Below are 16,795 nucleotides of genomic sequence, written 5' to 3'. Positions count from 1 at the left end.
GCAGAATTTCCCGAGGAGCTCCTGGAAAGAAAAAATTATTAATCGCTGAGATCATCAATGAATTAGCTCCAGTCATGTGATTTCTGGAGTAATCAGATTATTAACTCATCTTGTAAACACATTGTAACGTGCTCTGTCAGACATGTAAGGAGTCATTTGTTTTGGGCTGTTGTGGATGAAACTCTTTAATTAAACACATTGTATTCAGGCATGTTAGTGTGGTGTTGGGAGTGTGTTTCTCTTGTGAACTTATGCCAATACCTCTGTTCTGCACTTTGGGGGAAAAAATACAATGTTGAGATGTGTTTTTTTGAGCAAGAAGAAACTTGTTTTAATTTCAATTTTTTTTTTTTCTTGAGTGGCCCTAATTCTCTTCTGTATTAACAGACCTTACTGCTAATTATAAGAAATATACCATTTGATATAATAAATATTGGTGCTTGAAGTATTTGAGGATTTATCACCTATTTTCCAGAATACAAATTGCTCGGGAGTGTTCCTCACATCAGTCAATAAATGTGTCATAAAGAGAACAAAACAAACATAAATTGCTTTTACTTGGGAATTCCTTTCACCAAATCAAAGACCAAGAATAGACATTTTACAAGTTATTCAGTCTTTTGGCATGGTTTTCTGTCTGTGGCAAGTTTGATCATCTCCGCAACACAGCAGCACCACTGTGGAGTGTGATTTCTCCTGAACAAACATCCCCCACAGACATAATAAAGAGTAGACGACGCATAGGCTGCCACATCGCAGGGAATCTGGCAGCAGGGCACCTTGGGGAGTAGCAAAGCAGGGCTCGGGGGATTACTTTTCACAGGTGAGATGAAACATTATTATTGTTTGGATTTTGCAAATAGAAACCTATTGTTTTGTATTTATGTCCACCAGCAAACTCGTGGCCAGCTGTCATGAGCTAGACTTTGTTTACAGCCTGTTCACCTGCTATCAGTCCAACTGAGACTTTATATATCACATGTTCCACAACACAGATTACAACTGACACGAGAATGCTATTGTAGGAATAAACCAAATTTTACTCTTGACTAGCACCTTTTACCAGGTGACACAGGCTGTGGTTTTCTGTTCTGGTTTTGTTTTTAATATGTGATTCATCGCAAACACCAGGAATAGCAGGTGTGTGTGTGCGCGTGCGCGCGCGCGTGTGTGAGTGTGTGTGAGAGAGATAAAGAGAGAGAGATCATGTGATGGAGTGAGACTGGGTAGGGAGGTTGGGAACGCTCACACTCTTTCTCACTCTCTCTCTCTCTCACACACACACACACATCCATCGTGCATCGTAAACACACGGTGTCTTCTGGCCGCTGTTACCGGGACCTGAGCGACGGTGTGACGGGAGGAATCCTCCCGGTGAGTCGCCGCTGCTTCCCGGTGCAGGTCGGAGCCGGAGGGGAGCATCAATGCATCCCGGTGAGTTTTCTCCTCCTCCTCTTCATCCTCCTCCTCCTCCTCGGGCCTGCTGAGCTTCTTGTGCTGAGAGAATGAAAGGATGGCCGAGCGGCGCTGCGGCGGAGACCACGGGGCGGCGGGGGCGACTCTCCGCGACGAGCCGCAGCATCACCTCCACCGGCAGCAGCACCACAACGCCATGAGTTCACCGGAGGATCCCGGGGCGGAGGAGCTGTCCCTGGAGGACATACTGAGGCTCTACAGCCAGCCCATCAACGAGGAGCAGGCATGGGCGGTGTGTTACCAGTGCTGCAGGACGCTGGCGAGGGGGCAGCGGGGCCGGAGGAGCTCCGCCGCGGCCCGGACAGCCGCACCCGCGGCCCCGCGGAGGATAGCAGGAGCCGGGGATGTGATGATCCAGAAGGACGGGACTGTCAGGGTGGACCACCAGGACTGTGGAGGTAAAGTGTTATGTAATGCTGACACTTCGAGGCCACACCACTTGCATTTCAAACGAGAAGGGACGTGATTGTTCTTAACACATCTGCACACATGTTCACACACCTGAAGCCCCTGTGTTTACGCGATCAGCTGCTCCTGGGCTGTTTGCAGGATTAGTGTGTAATCTGAAACAGGATATATCAACTGCTCCACTTCACATGACCCCACTGGTACACAAAGGAATCTCCCTTCCTGCCCCCTCTCTTGGCTCCAGGTGTTTTCACCCATTTCCCCCAACCAGTGTGTGTGTGTGTGTGTGTGTGTGTGTGTGTGTGTGTGTGTGTGTGTGTGTGTGTGTGTGTGTGTGTGTGTGTGTGGAGCATCATATGAGTGTGTTGTTACCACTTCATATCAGATCAGGGTGTTCATTCCGCTCCATCTGATTAAACCATTTGATTACAAGCTGAAACGTGGGACAGTGATCAGATCAAGGACTTGATTCCCATGTTGTCTGAATAACAGCCATGGAGTGATGCGTCCACAATGTCACATGAATCGGCTTTAACTTTGTTTTTGCAATGGCAGCCCTTCTTTATTGATACGGCAATGAGCAACATGTATAATAACTGTAAAGACTTATAAAACCCAGTTGGTGTGTCTAAAAATACCCTATGCGGTAGAGGCAGAGAGGATTGTGTGGTGAATGAAAACTCACTGCAATAGGATTACAAAATGTCTCTCTGATTCGCCCTATAGATCTATAACTCTAGCTTTGTTGTGTGTGATGGAGCATTATGTCTCTTTTTGGACAGAGATTCGACATTTTGTTGGATTATTCTTGCTATATGAATACGGAATAAACCAAGACTCAAGCCAAAACAAAGCAGATGACACTGTGCCATGTGATGTGAGTGTTAGCTCACTGGATGGGTGTGCCTGTGGACGATAACACACACTTCATGCAGACACGATATATAAGTTTGTTATGTTCACCTATGATTACGTTTTCTCACAGAGCAAAGAGCTGATGGACTAAATGTCTTCCGGGGCTATTCGTCCTTCTCCGCCTGTAATGGACTTTACTCTAGCACCCCAGGGTGCCGTGCTTAACTCAGTGGTATAACTTTTGATTTAATAAATGGGCCATTAATGTGTGTGTGTGTGTGTGTGTGTGTGTGTGTGTTTGGAAAAGTGAAAGGCTCTGCTGTGAAGATGCTGCTGTTTGTGGCCTGTTTGTCTGTAAGGTTAGAATGAATGGGCTATTTTTAGGAACATGGAAGCGACCATTAGAAGGGGGGGATTCTTGGCTTTTATTACTGGTGTGATGTCTTATTATTTAAAATAGGCTTTAAAAAAAATGAAAGGCATATTTCTAAGTCTGGTATGAACATTTGGATCATGCAGAGTTTAAGTCTTTTTTTAAAGAAATTTTTAGCCATGATTTATTCAGTGGTTTTCATTGGGGGCCACCCAGTAGGGTAATGGTTAGCAGCCCCCTCCCTTCACAGTGACAATATATGAGTCTGATTTAAAGGCCTTTATGTATTGCATTTGCATGGTCTGGGGAAATTGGTTTTGTCCTGGTCTAAGGTGAATTGGTGATTGTAAATTTCCCTTAAGTGTGTACACGTGGGTGTGGGTGATTTCGTCTTTCTACTCCTTGATGAACTGGTGAATTGTTGAGTTTATAATCTGTCTCATTGTCTGCTGGGATCAGTTCTGGCCTGCAATGATCTTTATTTGGAGAAAATGTTCCCTTGTTAATAAACCAGCCTCGTCCCAGATATGTTCATTTAGAGTGGATCACAGTTAATTATATGGAGGTGATTATGTAACAGTGATTGTGATTTCACACATGTTCATTTCCTGCACTCTGAAATAAATGTGTCTTTGTGACGCGACAGTTGAACGTTTGAGCATCAGAAATTTATTGAACCTCTTCTGCAGGAAAGCAAAGTTTTCTGTCAATACTGAACATTTGAACACCACAACAAGTTTTTAAGAAAAGCACATTTTCAACTGACAAAACTTAAAACCTCTTCAACACAAACACAGAATGGACTGAGAGCTTATATCCAGCTGTCAAACTTTATAAGTAAAATACATTTGCATGCTTGTTTCTGAATACATAAGAGAAACAGGGACTATCCCCTTTCAACTTTTCTGCTTTAAATTTCTTTTACACACAAAACATTGTTAGAAATTGACCATTTTAAACATGTCTGAATACGATCTCTATTGTCAAGGATATATAGCTTTCACTCTTCAATATTTCTTTATAGCTATAATTAGGTTTTTTCAGCAACATTCATGTCCAGTTCCATGTTTTTATCCACCAGTAACACAGTTTATGCTATACTTGTTATTAAACATTTTATAAATATTTTTAAACGACCTTAATAAAAGAAAATCAAGCAGATTTATGTCACTTTTTTACCTTTGATTTTTTATTTACACGTGGTAAGTTTCAGCTTTTTATCAGCTTTTTTCATTCAACTTTTATATTACATATTACATACAACCATTATATTAACCACTTTTATGAAATAAGTTTGAGATTCGTTAGAAATACTTTAACAATTTCAAATGAGGATCATTGGAATTGCTCTTGAATATATATTCCAGTCACTTGTCTGTTTACAATCTAAAATCTTTTTAGCTGTTCTTCCATTATATTTATCTCCTACGCTATAGTGATGTGGTGGTTTGCTGCTTGCCATGCAATATTAAACCTTCTTGTGATTTTTTTTTTTAGAGAAGTTGATTTTTAGTTTATTATTTTATTTTTTTCTAATACATTTACCCCAATAGTTTAACTGTAAACACATGGCATTTACCTGTAAGTTGATGCTTACCAATCACGTATTCTCAATCATTTACTGTTTTCTTCAATCATTTAAAAAGAAAAAAAAAATTGTGGCCTATACAATCTTTAACACTGGAAAATCCTCATGGTGAAGCTCACCTCATTTCTTTGGGTAATCTTTTTTATATCCGGAGTAATTTCTAAGTGTATTGATCAATCCAACCACACAGCTGCTTTGAGTTTCCAGGATACTTTAGTGGTCTAATTGCCACTTTATCTGTTCAGCACTAACTTGGTCCTTGATTCAATAAGCTCAGCTGGGGAAAGTCATTCATGTAAATAATGAGATAAATCTTTGTCAAACAGATAATGATTTGAATCTCGGAAGCTCCCATCTCATCAACCGATCAAACAAAGCTAGTTTTAGTGCTTGTTGTGGGTCAAATCCACAGCTTGTCTGAGCTCTTTTTACTCAGCACTTTATCTGGGACACCTGACACTTTGCATTATATCTGAACCCAGCAGGATAGGGGAACTCCTCAGAAATGGTTTCACTTCACGCCATTAGTCTTTTCAAGTGCGTTAGGATATTTAAACAGGCACATTTATTGTTCTGCTCACCGTCCTCGCAGTACATGCAAACAAACATAGGAAACATCTTGTCCTGGGAGCATCATGACATTCAAATCTGCTGATGCACGTTCAGGTCGCAGGGTGATGTCAGAGCTGCTGGACTGGTGCGTTTCTGCGTGTTATAATACAAAACCAGTGTTTGTTAAGAGGGTCATCTGTTCGCAGGCTGTTTATTCATGACAGAAAAGCTCAGGCTGAGGTAGCCTGGGGGAGCATTAAAGTCAGTCTACTTTATTAAAGGGAGTACATTCATGCAACGCGGCTTCTCGGAAGAGTTTTGTCGTCACTGGTCACATGCTTCTCATACCGATAAAGTGATCGGAAATGAAACGGGGCTTTCATTAAAACGGGTCTAGTTGGCGGGGATGAGTAGAGTACTGGGGGCTTTCGCTGAAATGTGTTTAATGAGAAAGTGAATATCTAATCTCTGATAAGGGGAGCTGCGAGGGCCGTTGGACCGCAGAGAAAACCGATGGCTCACATACGATCGTAGGCATATTTTGTCATTGAAGTATTCTCAAGACACATGTGAGAAATTCCTTCATTCGGCCAGCACACACATTGCGGTTTATTTTAAAGTAGCAAGAGAAAACAATAGTTTTACCTTTATCATATAGAGGCGGTGCTAATAAATGGATGGATGGATGGATTTCACAGTCAAATAATTATCGAATAGCACAAGTCATCATGACGTGTAAAGGCAGTAAGCATTGTGAGCAGACTTTGTATTGGCAGTTTTGGTCCTTTGCTATATTTTGTTGTTACTTTCTTTTTAATGATGCAGTACAACGATGATTGATTGTGTGTGTTTACATTTTTCTTTCATAAGCATTCACCATTATTTTCAGCATGCTTCGTTTCTCTTAACTAATAAAATGTGAAACATGTCCTCTCAGTAAGCCGTCAGACAATGTAAATTATTAGTGTGATCTATTAAGCATCCTCTACTCTATTTACAGCTGTTTTAAATGTAAAACAAATGATTTACACACTGAAATTGAAGCATGTTATGCCAGTCACTATTTCTTTGAGCATGTCAGCTTGTTGTTTGTTTTTGTTTACTGAGTGTTATAACTTCTCTTCTATCCCTGCAGGTAAACACAGCCCCTGCACAACAACAGAGGTGAGTAACTGATGCAGTTATTATATCTCATCATCACAGTATTATAGAGGGTTGAGCTGCATTATGTGACTGTGCCTTCTTGTATGTTTTCACACAAAATCACACACTGCATAACAACTACAAGGCAGCAGTTCTTCTCTGCAAGGTGATAAACAGGAGCAAAATCACATTACGTGTGTGTGTGTGTGTGTGTGTGTGTGTGTGTGTGTGTGTGTGTGTGTGTGTGTGTGTGTGTGTGTGTGTGTGTGTGTGTGTGTGTGTTTTCAACGCATTCACCAAATAGGAACGACATTTATTAACTTTCTTGTCATGATTCAGATGAGGAAAGTATTGATGGTTATGTGAGTTTATCAAAACTGGAAGAAGAATGAAAAAATCTCTTGACTCTTATGATCAGGACCAACACTCCCTATATGCAGAAGACACTCTTGTGTTGACAGCATAATGTTTTGTGCAAATGTAGTGATCAATACCTTCAACTTTTTGAATGATCTATTTTTTTATTAGAACTATATCAATTTGACTGAAAGTCACTAAAAAAAACCTTTTCAGTTTTGTTTTATCTATTTCATATTTATATTTATGTACCACAGGATCAAATGGTAGTATCCTTCCAATTAGACCTGAGAGGTGATAAACACCCTTTCTCCAGAAATGTGAAATTCCAGGGCATTTGCATCCTCCATGAGTCAAGGAGCCAAGACTTCCATAGAGGCAGACAGAACCATATGGGTCTGGGACAAGTCCAATTCAGTGTCTAATTCTCAGTGCAAGGAATGTCCTGAGACGAAATCTCAAAACCTTCAACTTCTCAAAGTTGCACTTGAAAAACGTGGTGTTGCTCTGAACTTCAGTTCCTCATGTCACATCACACAACGGTATTCAACAGACCCTCATGATTCAATATGAAGGTGGAGATTTGATTGATCTCTTCTTTACAACGCAGACAGAGAACAATAGAGCCGTTCTAAACTGTAAATACCAGTAGTTTACAGGAGACAGGAGCTGCTGTACTGATTGCTCCTTCCTCCTCAGCTCCGGCGCTCCCAGCTGGACGCTCTGATTGACTGGTTGAAAATGTCACCCACCCAGGCCTCTAGTTTGATGGGAGCTCGGGGAGGAGTTTCAGCCCTAATTAAAGCGCTTCGTAAAGCTGTTCCTCCTCCACAGCATGCACACTCTGTGCTCTATCAGCAGCTGCCGCTAATGATTGTGATCATAGCTTGTGAAAAGGCCTCCCTACAGTATCGGGTGGTTAGCTGCTTTGCTTCTGCTTTTCAGGAAAATTTAACCGGTGCTGGGATGATTTGACCATTTCTGCAGAGATTTCTGTTCTGTGAAAGCACTCAGCAGACGCAGTCGGGGAGTTTGACGAATTTCAAAGCTGCCGTATGAATTCTGTGAGCGTAAGGCTGCGTGAGGATCTCTTGCGGGGTGATAGAGCTCCACTAGCAGACGGGTCATCGGGGAATAAATCATGCACAACACAGTAGTAAATGTAAAGTCAGTGAGTGTCAAAGTATACAGACAAATCCTCTGTAAGCAGCTTTACACCAGAAATGAGTTCCCACAATGCAAAACTTGTGTCAAGTTGCAGAGAGTAGCTCGATTCTCGGGGGCATGAAAGGCCATCCCGCTAACATCCAACGCCGACTGAACAGGAACACACGTGTGGCGAGGGCTGACACACTTTATCTTCACGCAGCGTGAGCTCTCGTGAATTCGCCCTTTTTGATTGTCAGATGATGCTGTTTTCTTCGTGGCCAGTGAGCCGAGTTCACCGGCGCAGCACGCTGTACCGTCTGTGTGCAATTCATCACGATAGAAGTTGAGGTTGTTGGGAGTGCAGTGCTGTATGCAATCACTCAGATGTCGTACAAACTATGTATGCTGGTTCTTTTTTTTATGAGGAATTCGTTCATGCTCTGTGCTTGCTAGACAACCCCGGGCCTCGTGATGCAGTAGCCCCAGACGTTTCTGGATTATGCTTCATTACATTCCCCTCCTGTAGGTTAACCGTGCATGCTCCCCGAGCTTTAAAGGCTGGAATGTGATCGGAGCTCAGTGTTACATACAGTGTTTCTGAACAGAAAATCATTATTACGTCAGTGTAGCCAAAGAATGTGTGTTCTGTGGTTGAAATCCTCTTGGAGATCTCAAGTCTGCCAGCAAAGCCCAAGCAACCATGGCTGCCTGGTCATATGACAGTCAGGGGTCACAGCAGCACAGTCAGGCGTAACAATCGGAGAAAGCATTTGTTTGAGGCTGAAAAGGAATCGCCTCCGCTTGTGTATGACTCCGTGAAATCATATGTTTTCAGGACAGGTTCATCGAATGGCTTCCTGATCCGATCAGTTCTTTCAAATCACTCATTAGGTGGACTGTTTTATAATCATTTAATCATCTGCTTCCTTGGAATTGGCAATATTGTGTGTTTCTTCAGACCGAACCTAAAAACTTCAACAACTATCAGATGGATTTCTTGTGAATTTTAGAGAAACATTCAATGTTTTACTTTTTCAATTGTTCGTTGTTCCCATTTTCCCTTCAGCCATTGGTATGATAGAACCTCTTATTTGTGAGATGTGAACAGACTAAACCTGGTGATACTGAAACTCAATCCAGGATGTGTTCACACAGTATGTGGCATCTTAGCATCGTTGTTGTATTGGTATGCTTGTAAAACTTATATCAAGATGTTTAAGTAAAGCAACACGGAGCATTTCTACATCTTTTGCAAGCATCACTGAGTTCCCGTTAAACACCAAAGAGTTGTCGTCTTCTATGTTTGGTGAAGATTAAGCTGAACCTCCCACATGAATCAGATATTTATCAGTTCTTTGAGCCTATTTTTTTTACTCTTTCTTAATCTATGGAGTTTTTTGCTTTTAATATGTCATGTATGTTATAAATTTGGCATCAAATATCAGAACGTTAACGTCTAAAATGTGGTAGGTTGGTTGACAAGATGACGCTGTGTGGATTTAGTTTTTTTTAATAATTTGTTTGGTTTGGGGTTTGAGTCGTATAATAAGCATGTAAAATGGTTTATATGCTCTTGTAAGGTTTATAGGTTCTTCTGTTTGATTGGACGACTATAATTTTATAGTATTAGTGTCGTTTTTGTTGATGATGTTTGTGTCAGAGATTTCAGCCTGCTCTTATTTTTAAAAGGTTAAAACTGAAACATAACATGTTGCAACAACAATAGAAGTGATGATATTTGACAGACACATTTGCCAACTTGGACATATTTTCCAATACTAATGAATTACAAATAGAGAAACATTTAAGGTTAAATTTGATTGAATTGAAATGACACCAGGTGAGTCTATATACAGTTAATATTAACAGAAAGGTGGCATAATGATAACACAATACTATAAAATTAGGAGGTTGAGCTCCTGTTTATTTTCTCCTTCATGGCCTAATTACTGTGACCTTGTTAATGAGGGGATATAAATGTTTTAAATGCCTTCATTGTTTCTGTAAGCTTTTAATTCAGGTTAATTTACCTAGAAATCATGTTTCCTATGTGCAGCTTTGCTCTACTGTCACGTAATGCTGCGAGAATACTTAAATAACAACACAGCGCTATACAGCAGAAAACACAAACATTATTCACAATAGATTCTAGCTTCATAAACAAAACCTGTAATATTCTGTAAATACTGTCGTTTTCCCACAGTTAGATAGAATTAACACCAGAACGCACAGATTTTCAGTATATGATATGTGGGTCTTCTGGGTGTCACAGATTTCCGTTGGCCTTTAATTGGCTGAATTGGAACAATTTCTTGGTCACATAAAGCAACACGTCTCAAGTTAATGCAATTCAGTGTTGAACAGCTTGTGTTTCGTTGGCACGTTCGCTCTCCATGTGTGCTCCGTCTCAACCTTTCTCAGTCCTTACTCCTAATCGCTCATAGACACACCTCACTAAATGTGCATCATGCTGCAATAACTGATCTGCAATGGATCTGCCTGGTGCTAAACTTCTTTTGTGATTCAAGGTTTGGACACGGAGGAAATACAAAAACACAATTGTAAGACAACAGATTCATCTTTGTCAATCCACCTGCAAAATAGCAGTGAAGTAGATCTTTTAAATTCAAATTATGGTGAATGATTCGTGTTGAAATCTAACAAAAATGTTTCGGTAGTTACAGTCTATGTTTGGATGCATGTAATGAAGACACCGCAGGAAACTGTACGGCATAAAACATGTACAGCAGCAGACACCTGGCCAGGGTTACCCAGAAGGCCCCATTGCATAATCTGTTATGTACCTTAACTAGGGCAAATGTTATGTGCACTCATGTTAACGTGAGCTTCTGTTTTATCCTGCTGAACGCTGGCTCCTTGTACCTCGGGTTGTGCAGCTTGAAGGTAATTTGATCAGTATGCCACACCTGTAAATGAAACTTTGGCTTCTTCTTTAGAATACAGGATTGTTCCAAGAGGAAGCAGAGTGCATACAAATAAATATTTGATATGTGGTTTATGTTGGGCAGAGAGATCATTGTGTTCAACTAAGGACGACAGTTCTTCCCATGTTTATTCATGCATCTTTTATATATCTGTTTAAGTATCTTAAACTTGCAGCTGACACATTGTGATGGTAGTTTCAGATCAACAATTGGGATTCAAATCCATCAATGTTTCAGTTTGAACAATGCTGACTCGACACCCAGTCCTTTTGTCATAACTGTTGGGACCTTTATAGCATTTGGCTCGAACTCGTTGAACAGATGTCAAGACAATTTACCCAGCCAGGTAAGGTGCAGTCCTTTCTCCACCACCCCAAGGCTTCTAACGACTCACACCCAGCCTCCAGCATTACAGACGTTTGAATGCAGACGTCAGAAGAGCTTGAAAAGCGTTCTTCCACTCATATGGTAGTATTCCACTTAGCCGCCAAACCTCTGGCTTCAGCCGTCCATAGGTTTGTATTTACGCTGTCCTGTACATCAGTTCACTTCTATCGACCTGTTATCAGTATTCATGGACTGTCACAGACAGGATTTTTACATCCTTTGATGAAAATAATGTCAGTCTCTTGTTTAAGGCAAAGTTCAAGTGAGGTTTTGCAGTATTTGCAGAAGTTCTTTCCCAGGGCGTTGCTGTAGTTTCTTTTTTTTTTTTTTTGTCCCTTTGGCCAATGAGCCTCCTCTCCGTGACAGGAATTCAGATTTTCAAGCCAAGCTGTTTGATGTTGCTCCTGTCTGGAGTGCTGGCTGCTGCTGCTTTGCAGCACTGGCAAATCTCCCTTTGGTTGACATTTTCGTCCCTCTCCTCATTTTTCTTTTTTTCTTCTCCTCCCCACGTCTTCCTCACTTCCATCCCGTCATTACGCTCGGTCGCCTGGAAGCCTGGGAACCAGTCGGGGAGACTTTAATGTAGAACGGAGACACATTAGCTCCAGCCCCACAGCCATGGTGACAGCACCAGTTTACTGCAGTTGTTTGTAATTTTCCAATAATTTCAATTTTTGTGACGAATGCATGAAAAATACCATCATTAGTCTCTGTTTAACTTGAGTGACAGCTGAAAAACAATTTTTTCACATATGGAACAAAACACCATGTGGGACTTTCAGCTTCGTAATCAATGTATTTATTGTTCTACTGTTGCAGTGCTTTTAGCATTTGCCTCAATTGGTGATGCCGACTGCCAACATAATAAACAAAGATAAAGATTGGATCCCAATAACTGAGCAAGAGAACAGGTATTAAACATAACTATCCCAAACATCAGTTTTCCAATGAGTAGCTGCTTTTTTTTATTTGATGTAATGATGAGTCATTTAAAATTGAGCAAATGTTTGTTTATGTTTCAACATAAATTCTTAAAGACTTTAGACTAGGCCTGGATGAACCTGGAGGGAAAGAAAATGTGCTGAATAAACAAACAAACGTCACATTTTACAGACTGTAATTGATCCATTTTACATAGCTACTGAATGAACTTGACATTTCTTTTTTCTTTGAAAATCTTTTTTTTTTTTAAAAAGCAATGTGAGTTCAACTCTGTGAGGGTCTTCCTCTGGAGTAATGGGAAAGAGGAGACAGATTATAGCCAAAGGCTTGGGACAGCAGTGGCATTAATGGAGCTGCTGTAATGGACTGTTGTGGAGAAGAGGGAACAAAGCCGTAAGACAAAGCTCTCACTTGGCTGGTTCGATCAGCCTTCTCTCAGCTCTGGGAATCACAGATACGAGCAGCTGAAATAAGCTTTCTTCAGAGCGAGAGACTTTCCTCTTTAGTATGAACAGTTCGCTCATCTTGGAAGGAGCTGACAGCAAAGTTTCTACTTTTTTGCCACGAGGAGACTGAGCCGAGGTTATTCAGGCACTTCATTGGGAGGCCCCAGTCCACCTTCTATCGATCACAATCCAGACATAATCAATGTAAATGCTGTACAGAGCAATCTCGCTTGGCCTTTGACTGACTGAGGATCACCAAGGATTATCTTGAGTAATTTGCAGGAAATATCCAGATCCGAGGAATCATTGGTGGAATTTCAACCTGCTGAAACAAGGGTGTCATTTATTTCCCTTAAAAAAGTTCCTTTGGTTTGTAGCATTAAAACATATCAGTTTGGAAGGCAGGTCGCTGCAGATATTTTACCAACAATATAGAAATCTGCTCGTTTCTCTCTATAAATGGACACTGCGCTTTGGTCCAATGGAGAACTCAATTACTTTCAGTGTATGAATGAACTTGACATGCTGGAAACCTATAAGATTGAACACATAACTGAACACATAACTGGGCACCGCTCAGATTCTGAGTTAACCCGTTGAGATCCAGGACCAGATTTGTGTAGATCTTGTATAAAAATCTTTTTGTGGTTTGTTTTTTTGAGACTGGATGTGGTGTCTTTGAAAACAAGTGAATGTTACAAGATGAGATTTGCTGAAGTCTGGTTCTTCGAAAAGTATACGGATGTTACATCTATGCTTGATTTCATTAACATGCAAAAGCCTTGTTAGGTTATAAGTGGGCTTCTTAATGTTTAAAAAAAAAAAAAAACATGGTCAAAGGTTTTTCATACTCACTGTTTCTATTTCTGTTTAATCCCCTTTTGCTCAATATTAGAAGCATAAGTCTAGAAATACACTTATTACACACAAAACCCTTTGCTAACCTGTGCAGGAGCAGATCGATCGATCAATGTATCCTCAGAATCTTCTCAAAGCCGTCATGATTTTATAGGTTTTAAGACATCTTACAGGAAACAACACTGGTCTTTTATAGAAATGTTGAGTAATGTTCAGTGATCTAAAAATAATTGAACATTTAAATGTGTATAATTAAATGAACTGATCTATCCGATTGTTTACAACGCGCTACTCTGTCATAGCCCGAGGCTGCAGAAGGTCCCTGGAGGATTCTGTATGTGTGTGATGGGTTGCATGGTCTCATATATCAGTGGGGTGTGGATCCGGGTGGAGCTCAGACAAAGAGGTTGCATTCAGCCATTTGCCCCCCCCGAGGGGTCCCAGTGATTACACTCTGATGGGGGGAAGAGGAGAACAGAAAATCACACATGCTCCTCTTTCTCTCCGGGTCTCACCTTTCCCCGCCCTCCTTGACCTCCGATCCAGTCGGTGCCTCTCATCACATCTTTCATTGCTAATATTCCCGCCTTCGTGACACATTTATACCTCTGATCTGTCTTTTTCTCAGTCCCCCTCCCCCATCTCGTCATTCAGTCTCGCCTGTCTTCTCCCTTGGTTGTTTATATGCTGTCTCACCCACTCACAGTCTTTTCCAAATGCTCAGGGCGGCAGAATAATCCCTCTCTGTGATTTTCCTTTTTTGTATTGTATCTTGACTGTGGCAGTGCTGGTGTTCTCTAGCGTGAGTCTCAAATTACTGGCTACTCAAATGTACCGTCCCCTGGCCTTTAAGAAATAAGAAAGATTTATTTTGTAGCACATTTAGTGGTTGTAAATAAGGTACCATATATCACATTGCAAATCGATTTTATTATTAAAAGAATACCTAGGGCTTTTGTACTAGATATCAAAGCTCACAGGTCATTCTATCATTTTAATGTAGACAAATTAAAATAATATGAAAGTTGTTGTAATACAAGACATTTATTGTAACTGTCACAATGGTTACAGTCTGTTTATACGGTTCTACCAAAGGGTTTGGAAAGTCTGTAATTGTCACCTGTCAACAAATTCATATTTATTTTCTACAGATCAATACCTCTAAATGTGAAAATACAGAAAGTACTGCATTAATCCCAAAGTTGAGCGACGGTTGAGATTTAATTGCATGATTGTTGCTCATGCTGTAGAGGGAACTGCACTGCTTTATTTAGAGTTCACCCTGTTTTGCTATAAGGACAGCGGGACTTTTTGCAGCATTTTCACTTGCTGACATCTACTTCCAGGGTTCAGTGGTTCTAATACCCGTCAAATCTTGAGTTGGATTCCTACTTTGATCCCTGTTGGGAAGGACAGGCCAGTATACAGACAGTGTTTCGTATCATTTCAGCGATCAGCTCAGAGCAACAGTACAAGAGTTAGTTAAAGGAGACATATCATGCTTTTAAATCCTTCCTTTTTACATATAAATCATACAGTTGTGGTCTATATAAAGCGGAACTGCAATGCTTGGGTCTGAATTCCTCATTATTAGAGCTCCACAGGCCCCTTTTCAACCCCTTTTCTGATGTGCTTCTGAGAGCAACTCGTTTTGGGGCGGTCTCTTCAAATGCAAATGAGACACTTCATACCCCTCCTCCTCTCCAGGTTGCAGAGGTGACACTCGGTTCAACGCCACCCTGTTCGGCCATCTTTGTAGTTTGATAGAACAGATACAATTATCTAGCGGCGCAGAAACTTTATATTCACACATTTACAAAATGTCAACAACGGAAGATTTGTCCATCCAGCCATACATGTTGGAGCCAGAGTCGGACCCGGCGGAGCGAGATGAAAATGACGATGATGCACCTGCAGAACAACGTCTTCATATGGATGTAACGCAATGGTGTGTTACTATATTTACACTAACTTCTCCATCCATGCCCACTACTACAATACTGCCTGTATTACAACGACTATTTAACACAGAAGTTACATTATAATCTAAAACGAGCACACAGCGCTAACATATGAAGACGGTGCAACTGCTAATGCTAACAAAACAATGACAGGGACGTCTTATCATCACACTTTTTAGCGTTATATACAGCTTACCGAAGTGCTCTGTTCGTCGTCTCCATAGATAGAAGGAACTGACCGCTCAATCAGACCAAGTCTTTCGGCAAATCCTTCTTTATACTGGCGGAGGTTGCTGAAGCAGTCATCCTTAAAGTGCTTCGTGCACACAAAAATGACCTTACCCACAGATGTGGGTACATTTCTGTGAAAAATAAAACTCAACCAGGCACTTCGAAAAGGTTCTGATGCTGGGAGACGGTGTAACGAAGCTTGTGGGTTACTACATCCAACAACCGAACATTTCGACTTATCCTCTCGTAACTTCGGCACCCTTAGGTTGGACTACAAAATCGCAGCGAGAAACAAAAATGGCGGATTGCTCGAAGTGTCGATGTCCTAATTTGGCAGTTCCGCTGCGAATACTGTGACGTCATTGTTCAAAAAACGTAATAGAGAATAGAAAAATCGAAACCGATCGCAAAATATGACCAAAACAGAATATAAAGATATCAACGGAGCACCTGAAGAGACTACTTTGAACTTTTCTGTACTTCTAAACACTCTAAATATACAACAAAATGCATTTAAGGGCTAAAAAAGTGGATTTAGCATGATATGTCCCCTTTAAGTGAGCCAAACCCTCCAGCTGTGTGCAAACTGTACAATAACAGTTGAAATGATTTTAAACTTTACAATCTGCCATTAAATCTATAGAGAATCCCATCATAGCAAGCGCCGTATATGTGGTTGTAACATGAGTATCTGCAGCATGTTGGAGACATTCATAGACAGCAGAGACGTGTGTCGCACTTGTGGTGTGATTTTGTTCAATTTTAAATGTTCAAATCAAATATCTTGAACAGTCACCTTGGCCAACTTAGAGAGTGATAATGTGAGGCTAGAAATTTGTGAACATTTTCACAAATCTGTTTAAAATCTGTCAAAAAAAAAATTCAGTCAAAGGATTCCTTACGTTTCCCTCAGATTTTTTAAATCCTTTATGAAGCTGCGACTACACAACAACCTGTATGATATGATGACGATGATCTCTTTGTTCATCATGAGGTCAACAATCAGTAATCTTATGGCGGGGTCAGCTGGTTGAAAGTCAACAGGCGCGTCTGAATGTGTGTGAATGGCCGAGGGAGCTTTGTCAACAACGAGTCACAAGGTCACCATAATACAGATGTTCAGC

General features: G+C 40.8%; 1 protein-coding gene across 2 annotated transcripts in view; it reads left to right on the top strand.

Moving 5' to 3' along the window:
• The first annotated feature begins 1,176 nt into the window (after nucleotides 1–1,176).
• The window catches only part of LOC308115124 (protein spire homolog 1-like), a 39,930-nt gene continuing 24,311 nt past the window's right edge, over nucleotides 1,177–16,795 (top strand). For both annotated transcript variants that reach the window (XM_080472474.1, XM_080472473.1), the window contains exons 1-2: nucleotides 1,177–1,874; nucleotides 6,388–6,416. In XM_080472474.1, coding sequence (XP_080328600.1) covers nucleotides 1,514–1,874; nucleotides 6,388–6,416 — 390 coding nt within the window. In that variant the 5' untranslated portion in view covers nucleotides 1,177–1,513. The remainder of the gene's footprint in view (nucleotides 1,875–6,387; nucleotides 6,417–16,795) is intronic.

This window comes from Lipophrys pholis (genome assembly GCF_963383615.2).
Source record: "Lipophrys pholis genome assembly, chromosome: 9".
Taxonomy (NCBI): domain Eukaryota; kingdom Metazoa; phylum Chordata; class Actinopteri; order Blenniiformes; family Blenniidae; genus Lipophrys; species Lipophrys pholis.
The sequence above is the reverse complement of the archived record's forward strand: the minus strand, read 5'-3'. Positions and strand labels throughout refer to the sequence as shown.